At 36.3% G+C, this 20,499-nt stretch overlaps 1 protein-coding gene across 1 annotated transcript; it reads left to right on the forward strand.

Annotated features, from left to right (window-relative positions):
- The first annotated feature begins 4,571 nt into the window (after nucleotides 1-4,571).
- LOC149400680 (eukaryotic translation initiation factor SUI1 family protein) lies at nucleotides 4,572-8,619 on the forward strand. The gene is made up of 7 exons (XM_089612788.1): nucleotides 4,572-4,931; nucleotides 5,023-5,213; nucleotides 5,561-5,655; nucleotides 5,916-6,275; nucleotides 6,600-6,708; nucleotides 7,185-7,830; nucleotides 8,241-8,619. The coding sequence occupies exons 1-7, from the start codon at nucleotides 4,673-4,675 to the stop codon at nucleotides 8,360-8,362; spliced, it is 1,782 nt and encodes a 593-aa protein (XP_089468914.1). The 5' UTR covers nucleotides 4,572-4,672; the 3' UTR covers nucleotides 8,363-8,619.
- The last annotated feature ends 11,880 nt before the right edge of the window (nucleotides 8,620-20,499 follow it).

Consider the following 20,499-nt stretch of genomic DNA (forward strand, 5'->3'; position numbering starts at 1 on the left):
ATGTCACGCCAAGCAGTTTCTTCTCAGCCAAAAAAATGTATTTGTTGGAAGTTGGAACTATGATGTAATAATATATACAAAGTTATAATATATCCCGCTCTTATGTTGATGCTCGTTCATATTTGGTTTACCATGGAGATCGTATACAAGTCAATCTCAAGTCACCTCATTTAAATGATCATAGTCCATTGATTCTTATAGCGCACTCAACTAACAACTGGGTGACATGTCTCAGTAATTGCCTTTAAGAACAACCCTCTTTGATCTCTATCAAGCCTACCTAAAGTATCAAAATTAATTTGACTACCTTGAATCTTTCATTATGAGGAGCTTGCGTTTGATATAGATGTTGTTGGATAAAAAAAAAATAGCAAAAAACTTATATATCGTTGTATTACTAGTTAAAGGTAAATTGAATACAGTATTGTGCTTATTGTTAGTGGTGAGCTGTAAAAAAAAAGGGATGTCGTATGGCGAAACCAAACTAGAAACGATGCTCTTAACGATAATGCTACATAAACTCAGCCTATACGTTTATATATTCATGACATATGTTGATGCATTACGTACAATGGAAAAAATATCATTGAAAAAAAAAACAGTCGAGGATTGCCACAAATTCCACCAAAACTGGAGATCGAACATCGTAACAACATATTTTTGCATGCAGAGAACGCACGTCTTGCACAATTAAGAGGTCATTAAGATGATGTCGAGCTCACTTTGACACAAGTCTAAGCTTAACACATTCAAGGTGTCCTCCCTTCTTCAGACGGACTGAGTCCCAACCATCACCACGTCAACCTAAAAGAAACAGTCTTCATTCCGATTTTTCGCCCTCAACAGCTCAGACCAACCAACGAACAAGCTCCGAGACGATCTCCAGCGTGATCACGTGTACTCCAGGTGGACGACAAGGACAAGTCGACCTCAGCTATAAATAGACTAGATCCAAATGACGAAGAGGGACTGAATTTTCATTATTATTTTATGTATTCTTTAAATTTGTACTCGCTTCCAGCTGAGCTCGTCGATTAGTCGAACTCATTTCCAATTATATTGTTTGATCTTGCATTCAATAAAATCATCTTCACTTACATTCGTTTATTATTTTCGCTATATTATAGTTTTGCCCGATTCTAGTACGACGAATTATTGAGATCCACATAAATATAAATAATACGATAGACTAAATATAATCTATAGTTTTGTGATTGTTGGGAGACCAAATCCAACAACACTAACTATTAGGGGTGAAATCGGTTCGGTTCGGTTCGGTTTTGGACCAATTTGAAAACTGAAACCGAATTTTTGGTTTTGAAAATTTTGGACCAATGATCGAACCGAATTGGTCCAAAACCGAAAATCGGTTAACCAAAAATTCGGTTAACCGAAAATTCGGTTAACCGGTTTTATAACCGTTTTCAAACTAGTTAACCAGTTTTAAAGATGTTACAATTATCCAAATCGGTTATCCGGTTTCAAAACTGGATAAAAAAAATCTGTTAAATAACCGATAACCGAATTTTTGGATTTTCAAAACCGATAACCGAACCGAATTTTCGGTTTGATGACGTGGCACCGAATTTCGGTTCCGGATCGGTTCGGTTATCGGTTTAACCAATTTTCGGTCAATTTTTGTACACCCCTACTAACTATGTTTCACTGATCACTTGTTCAGTTGTACTTAAGGTCATTATACTTGAATAAAAGTTCATATATTTGGTCATTCAATTTTATCCTACGAAACCAAATAACAATGACTATCATCAAATTCCACCGTAGTAATACAAATTTCTAAAAAGAAATGAGACAAATAAGCCAAAATCATGATTTTTTTTTTTAAATATACACAACAAATACAATGCAAATGCATAAAACCGTAATGTTCACTGAATTATTTTTCTCTACCAAATAACTAAGAAATCACCAAATTCTACACTATTACAACAAATAAATGAACGAACTATGATTTTTTTTTTTTTTCAGAACAATATAATGAGGAAAAAAATCACAAAAAGGAAAAAAAAATCTCCAATCACATACGGAATAGTAAAAAAATAATAATAATATTACTATCTTCTTCTGCCTTGTTCTTATCCATTCGAAGGCAAATTGAGATATCTCTCGCGATCGAGCTCTGTCGCGATTGAGGCATCGGCTTAAGGAGCAGCTTGGCGGCATCAATTTTGCGGCGGAAGAAGACTAAAGAGGATGTGGCGAACGTCGTACCAGTCGATCAATATGAAGCATCAGTTGCATGAATACAATAAACAAAGGCGGGGATCAAGGCCGTGTCGAGACCTTGGCTGATGGACTCCAGCTCCGACGTGGCGGAAGAATAGGTATCCCGGTCGGCGAGCCTCGCAAGGCACGTGAAGCACGAAGCTACAGACTCGCATGAGTGTTTCGTCGGAGTCAGAGTAGTCGCAAGTGACTCCTAGAAACACAAAAATGAACCACATGAACAAGAAGATGAATTAGGAATAAGCGAATCTGAGGCATGATTTTACGTTTAGGGATATTATTGGAATGTTAGTCAAGCAAATTGGCTATTCTCCTAATTACTAATTATGTTAATAATTTGACTATAATTTAAAAGAAGGTGGGCTAAATATTAAGGTCGCCCTAAATTTTTTGTGGTGGCTTAAAAACATCCGTCATTTAAATTTTTCGTTTTTTTTTCATTAGTAAATTTTCAAATCGATAAAAATACTCTTGTACTCGAACATTTACATATATATATATATATATATATATATATATATATATATATACCAAGAATTTGTTGCACGGCGAGCTAGTGAGCTATCTTTTTTAATAAAATAAAATTTGAGTTCATTTAAAAAAAAATAGATTATTGGGCTACCTGCCTAATTTTCCCTATATATATTTACGAAATCGCATTAGTTCTATTTTCAGTCAAAGTGAAAGAGTTCAAAAGAAAAAGAGAATAGTTATTTCGGAGAAAAAACATAAAGAAATTGGTGAAAGATGTGTTCGTACGAGAGATTTTGTATTTTATTAATTATATATATAAATATGTATATGAATAGTAAGAGATAACTATTACATATATATATATATATATATATATATATATATATATATAATGAATCGATTCATTATCCACCTTATTGTGAAATGTCATTTTTATTATTTTAATACATAAAATTTAATAGAGATAACTATTTATCATTTTTTATTTTATTAAACTTTTTTTTGACTTTTTTTATCCTCTCTCACATATTTTTGAATGTTTCTAATATAAAATAATATAATTTATCATTATAAAAATATATTTATTATTTTCGTAGGAACACGCGGGACACTTGTTAAGTAATAAATACTGAAGCGTAACTGACGAGTTCCGTGACGTTCTATCTCCCTCTTTTCAAATTTCAAATCTAGATCTAGATCTCCTTTCTTACTCTCCCCTGAGGCCAAATCCGACGGAGACTCCGGTCACCGTTTGGGTGCTTCCGGCCTTGGGGGATGAGGTACGACGTGAGAGTGACCGGAGGAAGAGAAGTGATATCCAAGTATGATGATGGAAGATTGAGTCTTTGTTTGGGGTCATTGCTGGCGACGGAGGCGACAGTGGAGACGGCGTTGCCGGATTCCTCGGGCGAAGGCGTTGTGCGGGTTTCATTGGCGGCGGCAGCAGTGCGGTGTGGCTCGTCGACGCTTGCAGCGCAGCCGTGTTCGTCAGCCTTGGCGGTGCGGAGTGGCCCGCTGGCGGTGGCTGCGCGGTTGTGTTCGTCGGCGATGGTGATGCAGAGTGGCTCGCTGGTGATAGCGGTGCGGCTGGGCTCGGCAACGATGGAGGTGCGGTTGGGCTCGTTGACATTGGCGGTGCGGTTGGGTTCGTCGGCGATGGTGGTGCGACGGGACCCCTCTTGTTCATCTTTCGTCCATCATCTTGGTGCTTTTTATCATATCTCGGTCGCTCATTTAACGTTCATTTTAGCTTATTTAATTTTCGGTGTTGTCATGAACCTCTCATTTTATTGTTGTGCTTTGCTTTATTTGGTTTGTTTTGGAGACGGGTTATCCGTCGTCCCCCATCCCGTAGTGGATGTCCTGTTAGGTTTTGTTCTATGCAGGTTGAAGAGTTATCTTCTTCGTGGTCATCAGACCGAGGTTGATGAGATTTTTCCATCGACCATCTTTGGGTTTTTGAACGAGCCTCATGTGTGCTCTATTTGTGCTCGTCGTTCTTTCCATTGTCGGAAGCATGCATAAAACGTACGATTACCGGAACTTAGTATTAGATTCACTTCGACTTAGGTCTTGGTGTTCCATGTACTAATGTGTTATTCTCCTGTATTGATTAGTTTTTTAACCAATTTAATGAAAATTCCGTTTCCTAAAAAAAAAAGTAATAAATACTAAACTAGGAAGACAAATAATATATTATTAAAAAAAACAAAGGGTATAATGAATATAATATAACCAAAATAAATATTTCTAACTATAAGTTTAGGAGATTTATCTTTTTTAACTAAAAAATTTAGGGGATTGATATTATTATATTTCCGATGTAATTTCTAAGAGAGGAAACAAAATAAAATCCATAGAAAATAGTGAAAAACATTAGCGCCGTACACATACTCGCATAAATAGAGAGAGAAGGAGAGAGGGTTTAGCGGAAGATCAAACTCATCAAAGGATGTTCAAGAAGGCGCTGGAATCAAGGTCGCACCAGAGGCTCTCCGGTGCTGATAGGAAAAAGCTCAGGCGTAATATCAAAGAGCGTTTCAACCGCGTTTCCGTCGACAACGACGATACCGTTCTCGATTCCATTTTTCCTCCAAAATCGGACATCACAGTTTCCAAGTTTCCGAACCGAGTTCAAGTCTACGCCGTCGATGGCGGTTTCCCAATTTTTTTCGACATTGATGGCCGAGGCTCCGATATCTTCCCGACGGGTAATCGATTATCATCTCGCCGCCGCAAACTTGTTTTTAGTAAATACTGAATTGAAAAGAACTTTTTCGTCTCGTTGTGTTGGTTGCTCAGTGTATTCTCTGTGGCAAGCTCCGGATATGTTGCCGAGTTTCGTCCTGAAAGGGGGAGAGGTTTCGCAGTTCATAATTGGCGGCGCTGACCTCATGTTTCCTGGCATCGCGATTCCGCCGGAAGGCTTGCCTTCTTTCTCGGCCGGCGAGATTTGGTCTGTCAAAGTTCCTGGGAACCCCGCGCCAATAGCAGTAAGACCTTTCTTGTTCACTTAGGCTTTGTTCTTTACCATGGAAAATGAAAATTGGAAGGGAAGTGCGAAGGGAAATCAAGTTCTCTATTGATCTTGGAAGATCAAGTTCTCCATTGTGCTTGGAAGTCGAGAAAATGTCGAGGATAAGGAAAGTCGAATATTTATGATTCCTCCAAATCAAAATCCTCCGTGTGTGTTGGATTTTCATTTACTGAAATCTCATTTTAAGTTTTACATTTTTCCTCAAAATTTTCGCTGATTTTTTTTCAGTCCAAACAACACAAGGAAAATACAATTGATTCAAGGAAAATAACTTTATTGAATCACGGTTTCTTGGTTTTAAAGGTTGGGAGTACCACGATGAGCAACACCGAGGCGGCCAAAAATGGCTGGCGTGGAAAGGCTTTGAGGATTACTCACTATTATGGCGACTCGCTTTGGTTAGTATACGACTAGCTAAGAGAGTAATTACAGCGTGTGTGTGTAAACTGAAAACTAGTTATCGAGTTTCTCAAAGAAGGTTTTACAGCAGAAATGAAATAGAAAATCCATAGTATTTGAAAGTAGTTGTTGATTGACATATCATACTCTCACTATAGTTACTAAAAAATTGCTGTTGTTACAGAGATTTATTTTAATAAACGCAAAAGAAATTACTTTATGATAGTTGGTGACTGATCTATCACCTTTGGGCTCGCAGGGAATCAGTCGAAGACCGTTGCGTGCCAAATGCAGGATTCTATAAAGATGTTGTGCTGGAAGATCCCGCCTCTTTCCAGGCCTCTTCCTCGAGCGCAGAAGAAGGTTCCCACGACAAGGAAGCGGAGGGCTCTGGAGTTGATGTTGGTGAGACAGGAAATGATGATACGGCTGAGGAGATAGCTTCGGGCGTGGCTGAGCTGGCGCTATCATCGGATAACGCGGCTGCTGAGATTGAGGAAGTTGCGGAGGATCAACACCCTTTGTCGCCCGAGGAGATGGACTTGCTTTTGGACAAGTGTCTCTTGCAGGCTTTGCATACGACCGTGAAAGATTTGCCCATGCCGGGTAGCACACTGTGGTAAGATGTTAGGATTTAAGGAATAGGCTGAATATGAAATAGGTGAAACTTGTTTTAGTCTATAAATAGGAAGATTATGGTAGAAGAAAATCACACTGATTGGAATACAAGTGTATGAAGAGAAATAAATTTGTTTTTGGGAGAACGGACCTCTTGAAAGTCCGGTAACTACTTTGTATTATGTTTACATTAGTTTTTGTGGATAAAATGAGTGAGGTTCATACCATAAGAGTATTAATGTAATTAGACAGTATTTTCGAGTTCTCTTGAAAGTATTTGCTGGCAGTACTAACAGTTGCCGATGATTCCTTTGTGATTGTGTAGGTCAAACCACATTTTACCTTGCAGACCCCCGGGGGTTACCCTTGACATCAAGAAGTCATCGCATAAGAAGTTGTCTAAGTGGTTACTAGCCAAATCTTCAGAGAAGTTGGTATGTGTCACTCTCTTACTCTGTTCACGGGACAAATTTATGGAAATTGTAACCCTTTCGGTGTCAATCACACATACACCTTCTAGGTGCTTTAGAAATGTGGTGCAATGCCATTTTGTTTATAAGACCGTTTCTGATTTTGAGAGAGGCAGGGAGGGATTGAGTCATGGATTTTCAAGGTCATTGTTGCATCGACATCATTGCAACAACTATTGGATATTGAGTCTAGCTTTCTGGGGAAAGGATTATATTAAATAAGCTATCCATGTGAATTGAAGATTAATATAGTAGTAAAATGAAGTTTCATCCGATAATATAGACGTGCATTTTTCCTGTTCAGTGAAGCTAACGATAAATACTAAATAGTAGCAATTTGTAATTTCATTAATATCCTTTATTGAACTTGCCTTACTATACTTACCAATAGTTTGCTTCATGCTTTCGTACTTAGTAACAAAAATACATATGCTATACAGATAAACGTCCGGGAAGATAAGCACAAGAAAGAGGTTGTATTATACACCATCAATCGCAGTCACGCAGACTACGCATCTTTCAAGCCAGAGAAGCGGAAAGTTGAGAAGCCCGAGGAAATAGCCGACCAACCTGCTGCCGAAACTAGGTCAAATAAAACTCTTGAAGTTGCCGAGGTGTATAAATCAAGCGTACACGTGAATCCAATCTTCACTGCCGTGGGAGCTGATAAAGGAGCGCTTTACAGCGCTTCAGACGCCACTGATATCGTCTATAAATATGTCGAGAATGAAAACCTCGTGAAGCCAACGGACAAGTCCTTCGTCTTATTGGATGCACTGTTGTGCGACGTTCTCTACAAGGGTGTCATAAGAAAAGGCTCGACATTCCCGACTGAAATCCACAAAAGGGATTTGGGACCGGAATTTGTGAGCCGAATGCAACCTCATCACGTGGTGTTCAGAGGGAACGAATCTGTTGTTCGTAAAGGCCGTTTGAAAACTGTCCAAATTATGACGGAGAGAAGACAGGGTAACAAAAAAATGACGAAACTCTCTGGTATGGAACAGTTTTTGATTGACCCCGATTCTCTGGCTTCTGAGCTGCAGAAGAAGTTTGCTTGCAGTACTACCGTTGCTGAACTTCCGGGTATGTTTCTGATTTGACTCCCGCTATTTTATTAACAAGTATTTTCATAATTTTTTGCTAAAATTGCTATTACTTATATTTAAATACTCGTGTATGAGTTAGTTATGATATTATTTAGAAGGGGTATATTTTTTAATAACCTGGCCACCTTAGGGCTTATACTAAGTTTGCAATCACCTTTGGAGGCTATCAGAAGAATTATTGTCTAGTATTTTTGTTATATGTTGTATGTATTACTTAGCTTAACTTGATTATCCAGTGCGACAAGGTAGGAGATTCACCAATGAAACCGATGTCATATCTAAGTTTCTTCGTCAGGCTCTTCGTATCGAGGTTTCTCGGCAGAGCTGGCAAAGTTCATTATTAAATGGTTTGACAAAGAATGATGTGCCTTATGTTTGGTGTTCCAGGAAAGAAGGGCCACGAGGTTTTGGTCCAAGGTGGTGTAATTGAAAACCTGGCCAAGCATTTAATTGAACAATATGGAATTCCGAAGAAATACATTGAAGTTATGGACAAAACACGGAAATGATAAGTTTGAATAGTGTTCTCTTAGTTGCATCTCAAGCTGAGGTAATAAAACAATGCAGTGCCTTTTAAAGTTGCATTATGAGGAAATTGCTCAACTGTTGCAAGTCGTATTCGTACTTTACTAGTAATATTTCCCCATATATCGTGATTCATTGGTCGTTTCTGTGTTTTTTTTTTCCTACTCATTTGCGCTCAGTCTCAACTTGGATTCTGATTCAATATAAAATATAGCTGATGAACATGTTTCATGCTTGAGCAGATTTCTTTTCGCTTTTCAACAAAGTACGACATCGCACGTAAAAAATAATCCACCCAAAAAAGTAAAATAGTTATCTATTTATTTATTATTAGAAATAAATGGATGGGGGGTTTACAAGTAGGATGGCAATTTCGTGTTCATGTCGTAATCGTATCGTGTTAATCGTGTTTTTAAAATAATTGTTAGAACTAAATCTGACTATTTATTAATCGTGTTTGAAGTCTAGATCTAAATCCGACTGTTTATGTTGAGAGATTAGCTCTTTACAGAACTAGGGATGTTTTTAGTTTTTTTCCCTCCCTGACGAATATCTAATACTAGTAGAGCAGGATCATTGTTGGAAATGCCTTCGTTTTTTCATTTGTTGGTTCACCAAATAGTTGATTTATGCGTCTCTTGGAGCTGATTATTGCAATAATATAACTCAATGATAGGGTACTGAAATCTATAAATAAAATATTGAAAAAGATCTCATAAGTTTACCTTTAGAAACTTATATCATGTACTATTTAATGGTCTCTTAGAGCAGAACTTCGTTGGTGGTTAATTTCGAAAATGATTAGTTTTGGTAAACAGTGAAAAATGCGGAGTTATTCAATGAAAAAAAAAAATCGAACAATTAAAGATGAAGCACAATCCATCAGTTAAAATTAATAAAAAATTAGCTCATGTCTTTGTCTCGTGTCATTTTGTTTTGACTTTTAATTTATTTATTAGCAATTAGTTATATCTTTACACTCGATTTATCCTCATATTTTTCTTCAAAGCACCATCTTCAAAAATATTGAAATTTTGTAGTCCATCTGTATAATATACAGAGTTTATAGTGGTTAATTTTGGTAGATTAGAGTATGCATACAAATTTATTGTAATAGTTGACTTCGTAGACCATTGTAAAGGACCTGTTTTAAAGAATAGTCAAATTGACTCAATAATATTAAGGGATTATCCCATGTTTCATTTTATTAAGTAAATAGTTCAACTTTAATAGACTACTTAAATTACCCTTATCATCCACAACATCTCTTAACCCTAACTTCTTCTCTTTCACCGCCGCCCCAAACCTCTTCGACGACGACTCCTCCACCACATCCGTCGCCGCCACGCCCTCCTGCTCCGGGATCTTGAAGCTCCGGCGAGTTTAAAGATTGGATTTCTCGCATAACCGTTTCACCGGCGAGATTCCGGCGACCGAGCTCGCTCGTCTCCCGAGACTGTTGACTCTCCGCCTCGAGTCGAACTGGTTTGACGGATGCCTCGACAAATCCTCGCTGCAGAAAAAGAAGAAGAGAAAGAAAAATCTCTGATTTTGTTGATTCACTGTAAATTCGCGAATATGTTAATTTAATTAACGTACTAGAGTGAGTTAGGTTAATTAATTAACTAATTTGTGAAGGATTTGAAATTCACAAAAAAATTACAAAAATAAGAACTTAAGTAAATTGATATTCAAAGCATTTAATTAATTAACCTAATTCATAATTCAATCGTTTAGTAAATTAACTTTACTAAAAAAAAAAAAAAAGAACTTAAGCTAATATTCAACCAATAAGTTAATTAATTAATCTAACTCACTCCAGTACGTTAATTAAATTAATCTATTCGCGAAGGAAGTGATGGCATTATGGTCTGAGCCGAATATATGAGTTATTTGCTTAATAAAATAAAACTTGAGCTATTCCCCCAATAAGAATGACAAACTCGGCTAATTACAACAAATTTCACCCATTGTAAATAATAGTCAGTTTTGGTAAATCACGAATATTGTTCATGCAGACAATTTATCATAGTTACACCGGCAAGAAGCTTATCAAAACGTTGGTGAGAAAAACTAAGAACGTTGGGAAAGAACCAATCAAAAATTCAAAAAAAAAAGTGAATAATCACGCTTAATAAGTAATAACTAACCGAGTTTCTTAAAAAAAAAAAAAGTAATAACTAACTCCTAATATTAAACTATATAAGTTACAAATTTTTTAATGATCTTCAAATATGTGATATTTGTTTCAAAAAAATATACACAGCATTTTTTTACGTTTGATTAGCGAGAATATAAGAGACGATGCATATTAGTTGGTAAATAACACATTTTTTTTTATTATTTTCTATTCTTAAAAATCGTTTAAACATTGGCTAAATTGCGATCCAAATTATTCAAATGGTTAATTTATTTTTTCTGTTTATAACAATTTATTAGCTCAAGAAACATAACTTTTAAGGTCAACGGCGATATAAATATCTAATGTTTTGTTAAGATATATTCTAGAATTGTATAGAATAATCTAGAATAGTGTAGGTTAATAGATATAGTCTAGCATTATATAGAATAATATAGAATTAGAGATTATAGATAGGTATTGAATATTCTAGATTTAGAATAGTCTAGAAAGTTTTTACTACTCTTTGTATCCCTATATAAAGGGTCTTTCATGGTAATGAGAAACACAACTTTTTCTCCAAATGCTTCTCAGATTACATGATATCAGAGCCTCAGAAAATTCAGATCCTTCTCCGAAAATTCAGAGCCTCCCAAAATTCTTACTTTATCCAAAATTAGCTTTCCCTCTTTTCCTAAATCATAATCCCTTTACGCAATTTCTAGAGTTTCAACATCCTTTTTCAAAACAGACTTTTGACTGATCTCGTATCGATACTTCAGCCACACCCGATGACTTTCGCCACGTGTGCAGTCCGCGCGCCATCTTCTCTTCAACGACTCTCTCCAATCTAAATGGTTGAAATGGCTGAACAAAAGGTTGTTGGTCTATCGGAGATGGTACCCGTACTCTCGAAGATCACGGACCACAAGTTGAATGGTTTGAACTTTGAACTTCCTCGATTGGAGCAAGACCATCCATTTGTTCCTCCAGAGTATTGACAAAGACAATCATTTGACCGATATGCCTCCAAGTGACGAGTCAAAGCAAGCATGGCTTCGCAAGGATGCTCGTCTTTTCCACCAAATCGGGAACTCCATTGATAGTGAGGTAATTGGTTTGGTCAATCACTGTGAGTTCGTCAAAGAATTGACGGATTACTTGGACTTCCTTTACTCTGGGAAATGAAATCTATCTCGAATGTTCGATGTGTGCAAAGCCTTCTACAGGGCTAAGAAGCAAGACCAATCACTCACCACCTACTTCATGGAGTTCAAGAAAACATATGAAGAGCTCAACATGCTTCTGCCCTTCAGCGCCGATGTCAAAGTCCAGCAACAACAACGAGAGCAAATGACCATCACGATCTAGCACTCCGTTTGAATTAGTTCATTCGGATGTTTGGGGTCCCTGTCCCGTTGCGTCCAAACCAGGTTTTCAATACTTTGTCACTTTTGTGGATGATTTTTCTCATGTAACTTGGTTGTTCTTAATGAAAAGTCGTTCAGAATTATTCTCATTATTCTGTTCCTTTTGTGTTGAGATCTGTACTCAATTTAATGTCTCTGTTCGCACCCTTCGCAGTATGAAATATCATGTGTTGATACTCCGTCTCAAAATGGTGTTGTCGAACGCAAAAATCGACACCTTCTCGAAACTGCACGAGCCTTGCTATTCCAAACATGTGTTCCAAAGTGTTTCTGGGCTGATGCTATCTCGATTGCATGTTTTCTTATCAACCGTATGCCAACATCTGTCCTCCAAGGTGCGATTCCATACAAAATATTGTTTACTAAAAAACCTTTGTTCCCAGTCAATCCAAAAATCTTTGGTAGTACATGTTTTGTTCGAGATGTTCGTCCAGGTCTCACCAAATTAGATCCAAAATCTTTAAAATGTGTATTCTTGGGGTATTCTCGTCTTCGAAAGAGGTATAGATGTTATTGTCCTAGTCTCCAAAAATATCTTGTGTCTATTGATGTCACTTTTATGGAACACTTACCATACTTTACATCTAAAAAACCGACGTCACCACCTCCCGAGGATGACGACCTTTTAGTCTATACGATTACGTCTCCGGAAGTCTCTACTCCTTTAAACTCACATGTCGCTCCTTCTTTAACACCTGACCCTATCATTGAAAACACCACTGAACCTACTCCTAGTGTTGCATGTCATTCTCTTCCTCGACCACCCATTGTATACACTCGAAGCCCTCGCCCGACATCTCACACACTCATCAATCCTCTAGAGACATGTTCTGCACCAAGTCCCTCGTCATCAGATCCACTTCCGACCGATGACATTCTCATTGAATTACACAAAGGTAAACGACAGTGTATCTATCCCATTTCATCTTATATCTCATATAATCTTTCATCATCTTCTTCATGTGCCTTTGTTTCATCCATCTCATTCTTTAACACCTGACCCTATCATTGAAAACACCATTGAACCTACTCCTAGTGTTGCATCTCCTTCTCTTCCTCGACCACCCATTGTATACACTCGAAGCCCTCGCCCGACAACTCACACACTCATCAATCCTCCAGAGACATGTTCTGCACCAAGTCCGTCGTCATTAGATCCACTTCCGACCGATGACATTCCCATTGAATTACGCAAAGGTAAACGACAGTGTACCTATCCCATTTCATCTTATATCTCATATAATCTTTTATCATCTTCTTCACGTGTCTTTGTTTCATCCATTGATTCCATCACAATTCCTAAAACTGTTCGTGAAGCCTTAGAACATCCAAGTTGGCAGAAAGCAATGATTGAAGAAATGAATGCCTTAGATGCCAATGGTACTTGGGAACTGGTTACTCTTCCTTCAAGGAAACGAGAAATTGGATGTAAATGGATTTTCACGACCAAACTGAATCCAGATGGAACCCTTGCTCGATAAAGGCCCGCTTAGTTGTCAAAGGCTTTGTCCAAACCTATGGTGTTGACTATTCCGATACCTTCTCTCCGGTGGGCAAGCTGACATCCGTTCGACTTTTCATCTCCTTGACTGCCACCCATGATTGGCGACTCCATCAACTCGACATCAAGAACGCTTTTTCTACATGGAGACTTGCATGAAGAGGTGTATATGGAGCAACCGCCTGGTTTTGTTGCTCAGGGGGAGTATGATAGAGTGTGTCGTCTATGAAAAACGTTGTATGGGCTGAAACAAAGTCCTTGTGCTTGGTTTGAAAGGTTTAGTCAGGCCCTTGAACAGTTTGGACTTCGAAAGAGCAAATCAGATCACTCTGTATTCTTCAGGAAAATGAAAGACGGTGTCACTCTCCTAGTTGTTTATGTTGACGACATAGTAATTACAGAAAGTGATACTGCTGGAATTTCATACCTCAAAACCTTCCTCCACACGCAGTTCCAAACGAAGGACTTGGGCACGCTAAAATACTTCTTAGGTGTTGAAGTATCGAGAAGTAAAAAATGTATATACTTATCGCAAAGGAAGTATGTACTTGATTTGCTTTCTGAAACAGGAAACTTAAGAGCCAAACCTTGCAGTGCCCCAATGACTCCCAACATACAACTTACAAAGGAGGGAGAACTAATGGATAATCCGGATCGATACAGAAGATTGGTCGGCAAGTTGAACTACCTCACTGTTACTCGCCCAGACATTACATATTCCGTCAGCATAGTAAGCCAATTCTTGGCATCTCCGACAGTTGACCATTGGGCAGCATTAGAACAGATCTTGTGTTATTTGAAAAGAGCACCAGGACGAGGGATCCTATACTCAAATTATGGTCATACTCAGATTGTATGTTTTACAGATGCAGACTATGGAGGGTCAAAGATTGACAGAAGATCGACTACTGGATATTGCGTCTTTTTCGGAGGAAACTTGGTCTCATGGAAGAGCAAGAAACAACATGTCGTATCAAGATCCAGTGCTGAGTAAGAATACAGAGCCATGGCACAAGGAGCATGTGAGATAATGTGGATACATTAGTTACTGACAGAGTTAGGTTTCGACATCACTTTGCCAGCAAAGTTATGGTGCGACAATCAAGCTGCCAATCATATCGCATCCAATCCAGTATTTCACGAGAGAACAAAACACATTGAGATTATTGTCATTTTTTTCGTGAGAAGCTCCAACAAGGCTTGATTTCCACGTCATACGTACAGACACACGATCAAGTAGGAGATATTTTTAACGAAAGCTCTTAATGGGGTTCGAGTCGAATATCTTTGTAACAAGCTGGACATGATTGATATATATGCTCCAGCTTGAGGGGGAGTGTTAAGATATAATCTAGAATTGTATAGAATAATCTAGAATAGTGTAGGTTAATAGATATAGTCTAGCATTATATAGAATAATAAAAAATTTAGCGATATAAGACACATAAACATAAGTGTTTGTGTTTTAGCCAACGTTTTGTAAATTTTTTGTAAATAGCCAAAAACTGTTGGAAATATTTCGTAAATAACCATATTTACTAGAAATTTACTCTGCATTTTTTTGTTATTTTTATAGCGTAAATAGATTTATGTGGCTATTTACAAAAAAATTAACGAAACGTTGGCTATTTCAAAGTTCTAACATTTCATGTGGCTAGATAGCTAATGGACCCTAGAATAATATAGAATTAGAGATTATAGATAGGTATGGAATATTCTAGATTTAGAATAGTCTAGAAAGTTTTTACTACTCTTATATCCCTATATAAAGGATCTTTCATGATAATGAGAAACACAACTTTTTGTCCAAATTCTTCTCTTATTACAGTTTTAAATTTTATACATTTATATATCACTTCTATTTTTTTCCGCCGGCATAAATAGTGAACGTTATATTTAAGTGCCACTGTTAGCAGCAATGTCGTGTTTAATAATAAGAAAAAAAAAATGAGATGCCTTGTTCTTAGCTACAGATTTATGAAATTGTGATATTTTGATCATGTCAAAAGGCTAAAGTAATACAATTTTGAATATTATTGTTCCCGGTGAGGTTCAAAATTGTATTTAAAATTCAAGTTTAATATTTGGATGGTTACTATTTGAAGATTAAGTTATAATTTTATTCGAATTCTCGACTGTTTGATATAGTTTATTTATAAAACAACATTATTGAAAACAATTTTAAGGTTAAAATCTCTGTACTTGGAACCGGTTAATGCGAGAAGAATAACACATTAATATATATCTATAACATAAATAATAAAGAGCAGAGCATTTTCAACTTTCATCCTGACTGTGACATGTGGCAGCTTAAATAGGTGACACGTTGCTTTTTTTCCCACTTCCTTTCTCTCATTCTCACGTTTGCAGCAAAAAAAAAAAAAAAAACCCCTCTCTCCAACTTTGCTTCTGTAATAGTATTGTAGGTGAAATGATAGTACTATAATATGCTATATTGTTTATAATATAATAAGACGTAAAGTAATTTACGTGACAAATCATTTTTATTTATTATTTTTTAAATATTGTTGCTTTTGTTACTTTAATGTCTATTTATTACTTTTCTCTCTCTGATTTTTGTGCTGTTATAACTCTCTCTCTCATTCTCTCTCTCTCTCTCTCTCTCGTTGTAAAAAAAAAAAAGTATAAAGGTGTGAATGAAGGAAATCGTTTTGTGGCTTCGGTGGGTTGGAATGAGCTGTGCAAGCCGAAGAAACTTGGAGGTCTGGGGTTTAGAAAGTTCGAAGACATGAATAAGGCTCTACCAGCAAAACTCGGGTGGCATATGGCGGCTAAGTCGAAGCTCAAGTGGGTAGAAATCTTATCGGCCAAGTACTGCTCTCGGGAGAAGTTTTTTGAGGTCAAAGCTAAGCCCCACCATTCGCGATGTTGGCAAGAAATCCGTGCTTCGAGGGATTTTATTAAAGAAAATTCATGCTTTTTGATAGGCAACAGGGAGAATGTGAATATTTTCTAGGATAAGTGGCAATTGGAAGGGATAAAGGATTCATGACCTAGAGGAAGTAGATATCTCTGAGCTTAGAGTTGAGTTACTTATCAATTCGGCTTTGAGAACCTGGGACCCTGGAAGTATTACAGACGTGTTGGGGGAAGAATGGGTTGATCCAATTAGGAAAATCTGGATTTTACACGACCCGGGCCCAGATAAATTAATATGGGAGCCCACCAGGGATGGAGTTTTTTCGATCAGTTCTGCGCTTACCAAATTGCAGGGAGGAAGTGCTCAGCAAACGGCGGAGGCGTGGAGCTTAATTTGGAAACTTCGGATCCATGAAAAGGCGAAGCTTTTTCTGTGGCGAATCGGCAAAGAATGTTTCCCTACAGGCCAGCTGCTTTTTCGTCACGGAATGGGTCACGATGACTTATGCAGAGTCTGTGGACAGGAATCGGAGTCGGTGGCGCACTTGTTCTTCAGATGCCCGCCAGCGAGGATTCTTTGGAGCGTTGATGGGATGGGCAAGTCTTGGAGCTGGCAGAGCCACTCATCGGGCCTGGAGATCCTGGAGGCAATCCTGGAAACGAACCAGGAAGTTCAGGGGAGTGGAGGCTTAAGGGACGAGTTCGCGATCAGAGCCTGGGTTTTAATGGAGGAGCTGTGGTCAAACCGGAACCATCTCGTTTTCGATGATAAAAGGATCGACTTGCAGAGGTCAATCATCAGAGTTCGTCTGGGCATCGGAGAACACCTGCAGCGGAGTGATGGGGTGGTTCATCGAGAGCTTCTGAAGCCAGTTGCTGGTACTGATTTAAAGAAGAAATTCAAAGCTAATATGGTGATTATTTCCGCCGATGCGGCTTTCAGGGATGGGAGGGCCGCGGCGGGGGTGGCGGCGAGGGATAAGGAGGGCAGGGTGGCGTGGATGTGGAGAGGACAAGTCCCAGCCGCGTCAGCAGAGGAAGCAGAATTTATGGCGGTGCTTCTCGCTCTGAGGTTAGCGATTTTCATAAACCTAAAGGAGGTGTTAGTGGTCAATGACTGCAAATCTGTTATGGACTGTCTCGGCGAGGTTCAGGTTAGTCCAGCGTGGAAGTTTTTGCCTTTGTATCAGGAGGTTATGAGTATTCGAGATCGATTCACTTCTATTGAGTTTGGCTGGATTCCTAGAGTCCATAACAATCTGTCGCATGCTATTTGTCAATGGGCTAAGGACGATATTGTTTTTGGTTTTTTTAAGGTCGGGGAAGCTCCGCCCCTTGTACGGAGTATTGTGAACAAAGATATTTCCTGGTTTAATGAAGTGTTTGTTCCTCCATCTTCAACTCCTCTTCCCCCCAGGAACGAGAGTGAGGACGAAGGCGGCTGGTTTTTCAAAAAAAAAAAAAAGTATAAATATGTACATGTACTCATAATTATAAAGCATATCATATTATATATATATATATATATATATATATATATATATATATATATGTATATGGTATATAACTTAGTAATATTTATGTAGATTGTTTTCTGTGTACATTATATACGTACAATCGGAAAATATAGTGTATATGTAGTCATCATTTTTTTTTACTATGTGCATCAGTTATATGTGTAACATTCTTTTTTTTGTAAATTTTGTAAGTATATGATTTATAACTAAAGTATTTTGTATACTGTTATTCATTTAACAAATCATAGTTCTTAATAAGAGATATATATATATATATATATATATATATATATATATATATGTTTAATTTATTAAAAAAATATATAATAATTTTCATTTGTTGTCATGTTCAATTTACTTTTGAAATTTTTGGTATCATTATATGTAAATGAATACCATCTGGTACAACTTATACATTTCTTTTACTTTTTGTTTTATTTTATTATTCAATTTGGGGGATTTTTTGTTATATATGATTTTGACTTCACAATCCTGTAAAACTATACTGTCGAAATTATGTATATAATTATAATTTCATAATAATAACTATAAAAGATATACTAATTTTATCATAATATTATAATATAATATTTAAAATATAAAAAATTTGTATAAATATAATAGACATAAACTTTTAACATATACATTTCTTATTATGATCACTTTTAATAAGTAGCTCAATATTTAATATGCATATATATATATATATATATATATATATATATATGTACAATGTGACTTATAACTCTTCGCTGGCTTACTTTGTGTCAAAGGAATGATAAACAGGTGAATATACCACAATTAAGAAAGAAAAAAAAAATGAATGACTAATTTATTTGGAATTAATGCATTTGAGATATAAAAGTTAGAGATTTGTAACTAATTAGGCCATTTTAAACATGTGATTTTGGATCTACCATATGTTTGACAATTTTTAGGGATATAGCCAAATGGCTTATGTGGCAATAATTAAGGTCTGATTTGCCCTTATTTATTAATAAATTCGTTACTTTCTCTCTCCTATTTTTTTTCAAATAATTTTTTTTCAACAAAACTTCAAAAATTCGTATCTTTCTCATACGAACTCGAAATTGAGTGATTTCAAATCCTACAAATTCGTGGCGTCGAGATCTTCAAAAATAGACCCAATGTTTTTGATGAAAATTATGTTTAATGCATCATATTTACATTTTCATTTTTTTTATAATTTCAAAAAATTTCCGTTATTTCCATATTTAAGGTAGATTTTTCTACATCTATGGTATTAAAAATTATTTTTCATCAAACACAATGGATCTATTTTTGAATATCTCGGTGTCACGAATCCGTAGGATTTGGAATCACTCAATTTCGACTTCATATGAGATAGATATGGTTTTTTGAAGTTTTTATGTAAAAAAAGTGTAGGAAAAAAATAGGAGAGAGAAAATGACGAATTTATTAATAAATAAGGGTAAATAAGACTTTAATTATTGCCACATAATCATGTTGGCTATTTCCCCTAAAAGTTGTGAAACATAGGCTAAAAACAAGTTTCATAGTTTCATTTTGACTATTTCGCTACAATGCCCTAAAAGTTAATATATATCTTTAGATTGCTTGCAATATTATAGCACCGATAATCCATTACATAGATAATAAGGAGCTAATATTATTAGTTCTCCGCTTAATATTATGACAATTGGTTGTTTGTGTGATGGACACGTGGCTATTTGAATATGTTTTTTTTTTTATTATTGGTTTCTTTGACTTTTTTAGTCATTTTTTGTTTTCATGCTACTCTAACTCTTTATATTCCGATTAAAATATATTCATTAAAAGGTTTCCACATTTTTTTTTTCATCACCGTGTGTGTATGCGTGAAGAAGACCGACAATCATATATGACAGATATGAGTAGAAAACTTAGCAATTTGTAAATTTAGTTATTTGTCAAAACATTATTTGTTAATTTTTGGACATAATATAACATCACTAATTGACATGAATAATAATTGATAGCATTAATAATCATGAACAAGACTATTACATATTAAGTTATCATTGGCTATAAATTATTATGTATATCTAAGTAATGAGTATGCATTAATTTTTCCTTACTAGATATATTATAAATGAGTATTTCTTACTCATGAGTAAATCACTAATTTTTATCCGATTTATGTACTTTGAAAAATGCCAAAAATCAATCATAATCATAAGAGTTTATAATCAGAGACGGAGCCAGGTGGGGGCCAGGGTGGGCCAATGCCCCCCCTCAATTTTTGAAAATTATTTTTTTAATCTCAAATTTTTATATTTTTTTTATAATTTTACCGCTAAATTTTACTAATAATTATGTTTTTGACCCAAATTTGTAAGTTTTTTTTTTCAATAATGCCCCTCCTAAAAAAATATTTCTCAAATTTGCCCCTCTTTGATTGAAATCCTGGCTCCGTCATTGTTTATAATAACCCTTAATTTTGAAGTAATATTTTTTTCATCATTACATAGATAATAAAGAGCTAAAGGTATTACCTCTCCTCTTAATCCATCTATAACATAGTTAATAAAAAGGTATGGTTTTTCAACTTTTCACCAGAGAACACCACGTGACTAAGTCACATGAATACACGTGGCACTTTTTTTCTTCTGTCTCTTGATCATTTTGTGACGTATTTTTTTCCTTTTTTTTT

The sequence above is a fragment of the Urtica dioica genome, chromosome 4, assembly GCF_054948205.1.
Source record: "Urtica dioica subsp. dioica isolate 48M chromosome 4, U.dioica_male_clone48M_v1_H2, whole genome shotgun sequence".
NCBI lineage: Eukaryota > Viridiplantae > Streptophyta > Magnoliopsida > Rosales > Urticaceae > Urtica > Urtica dioica.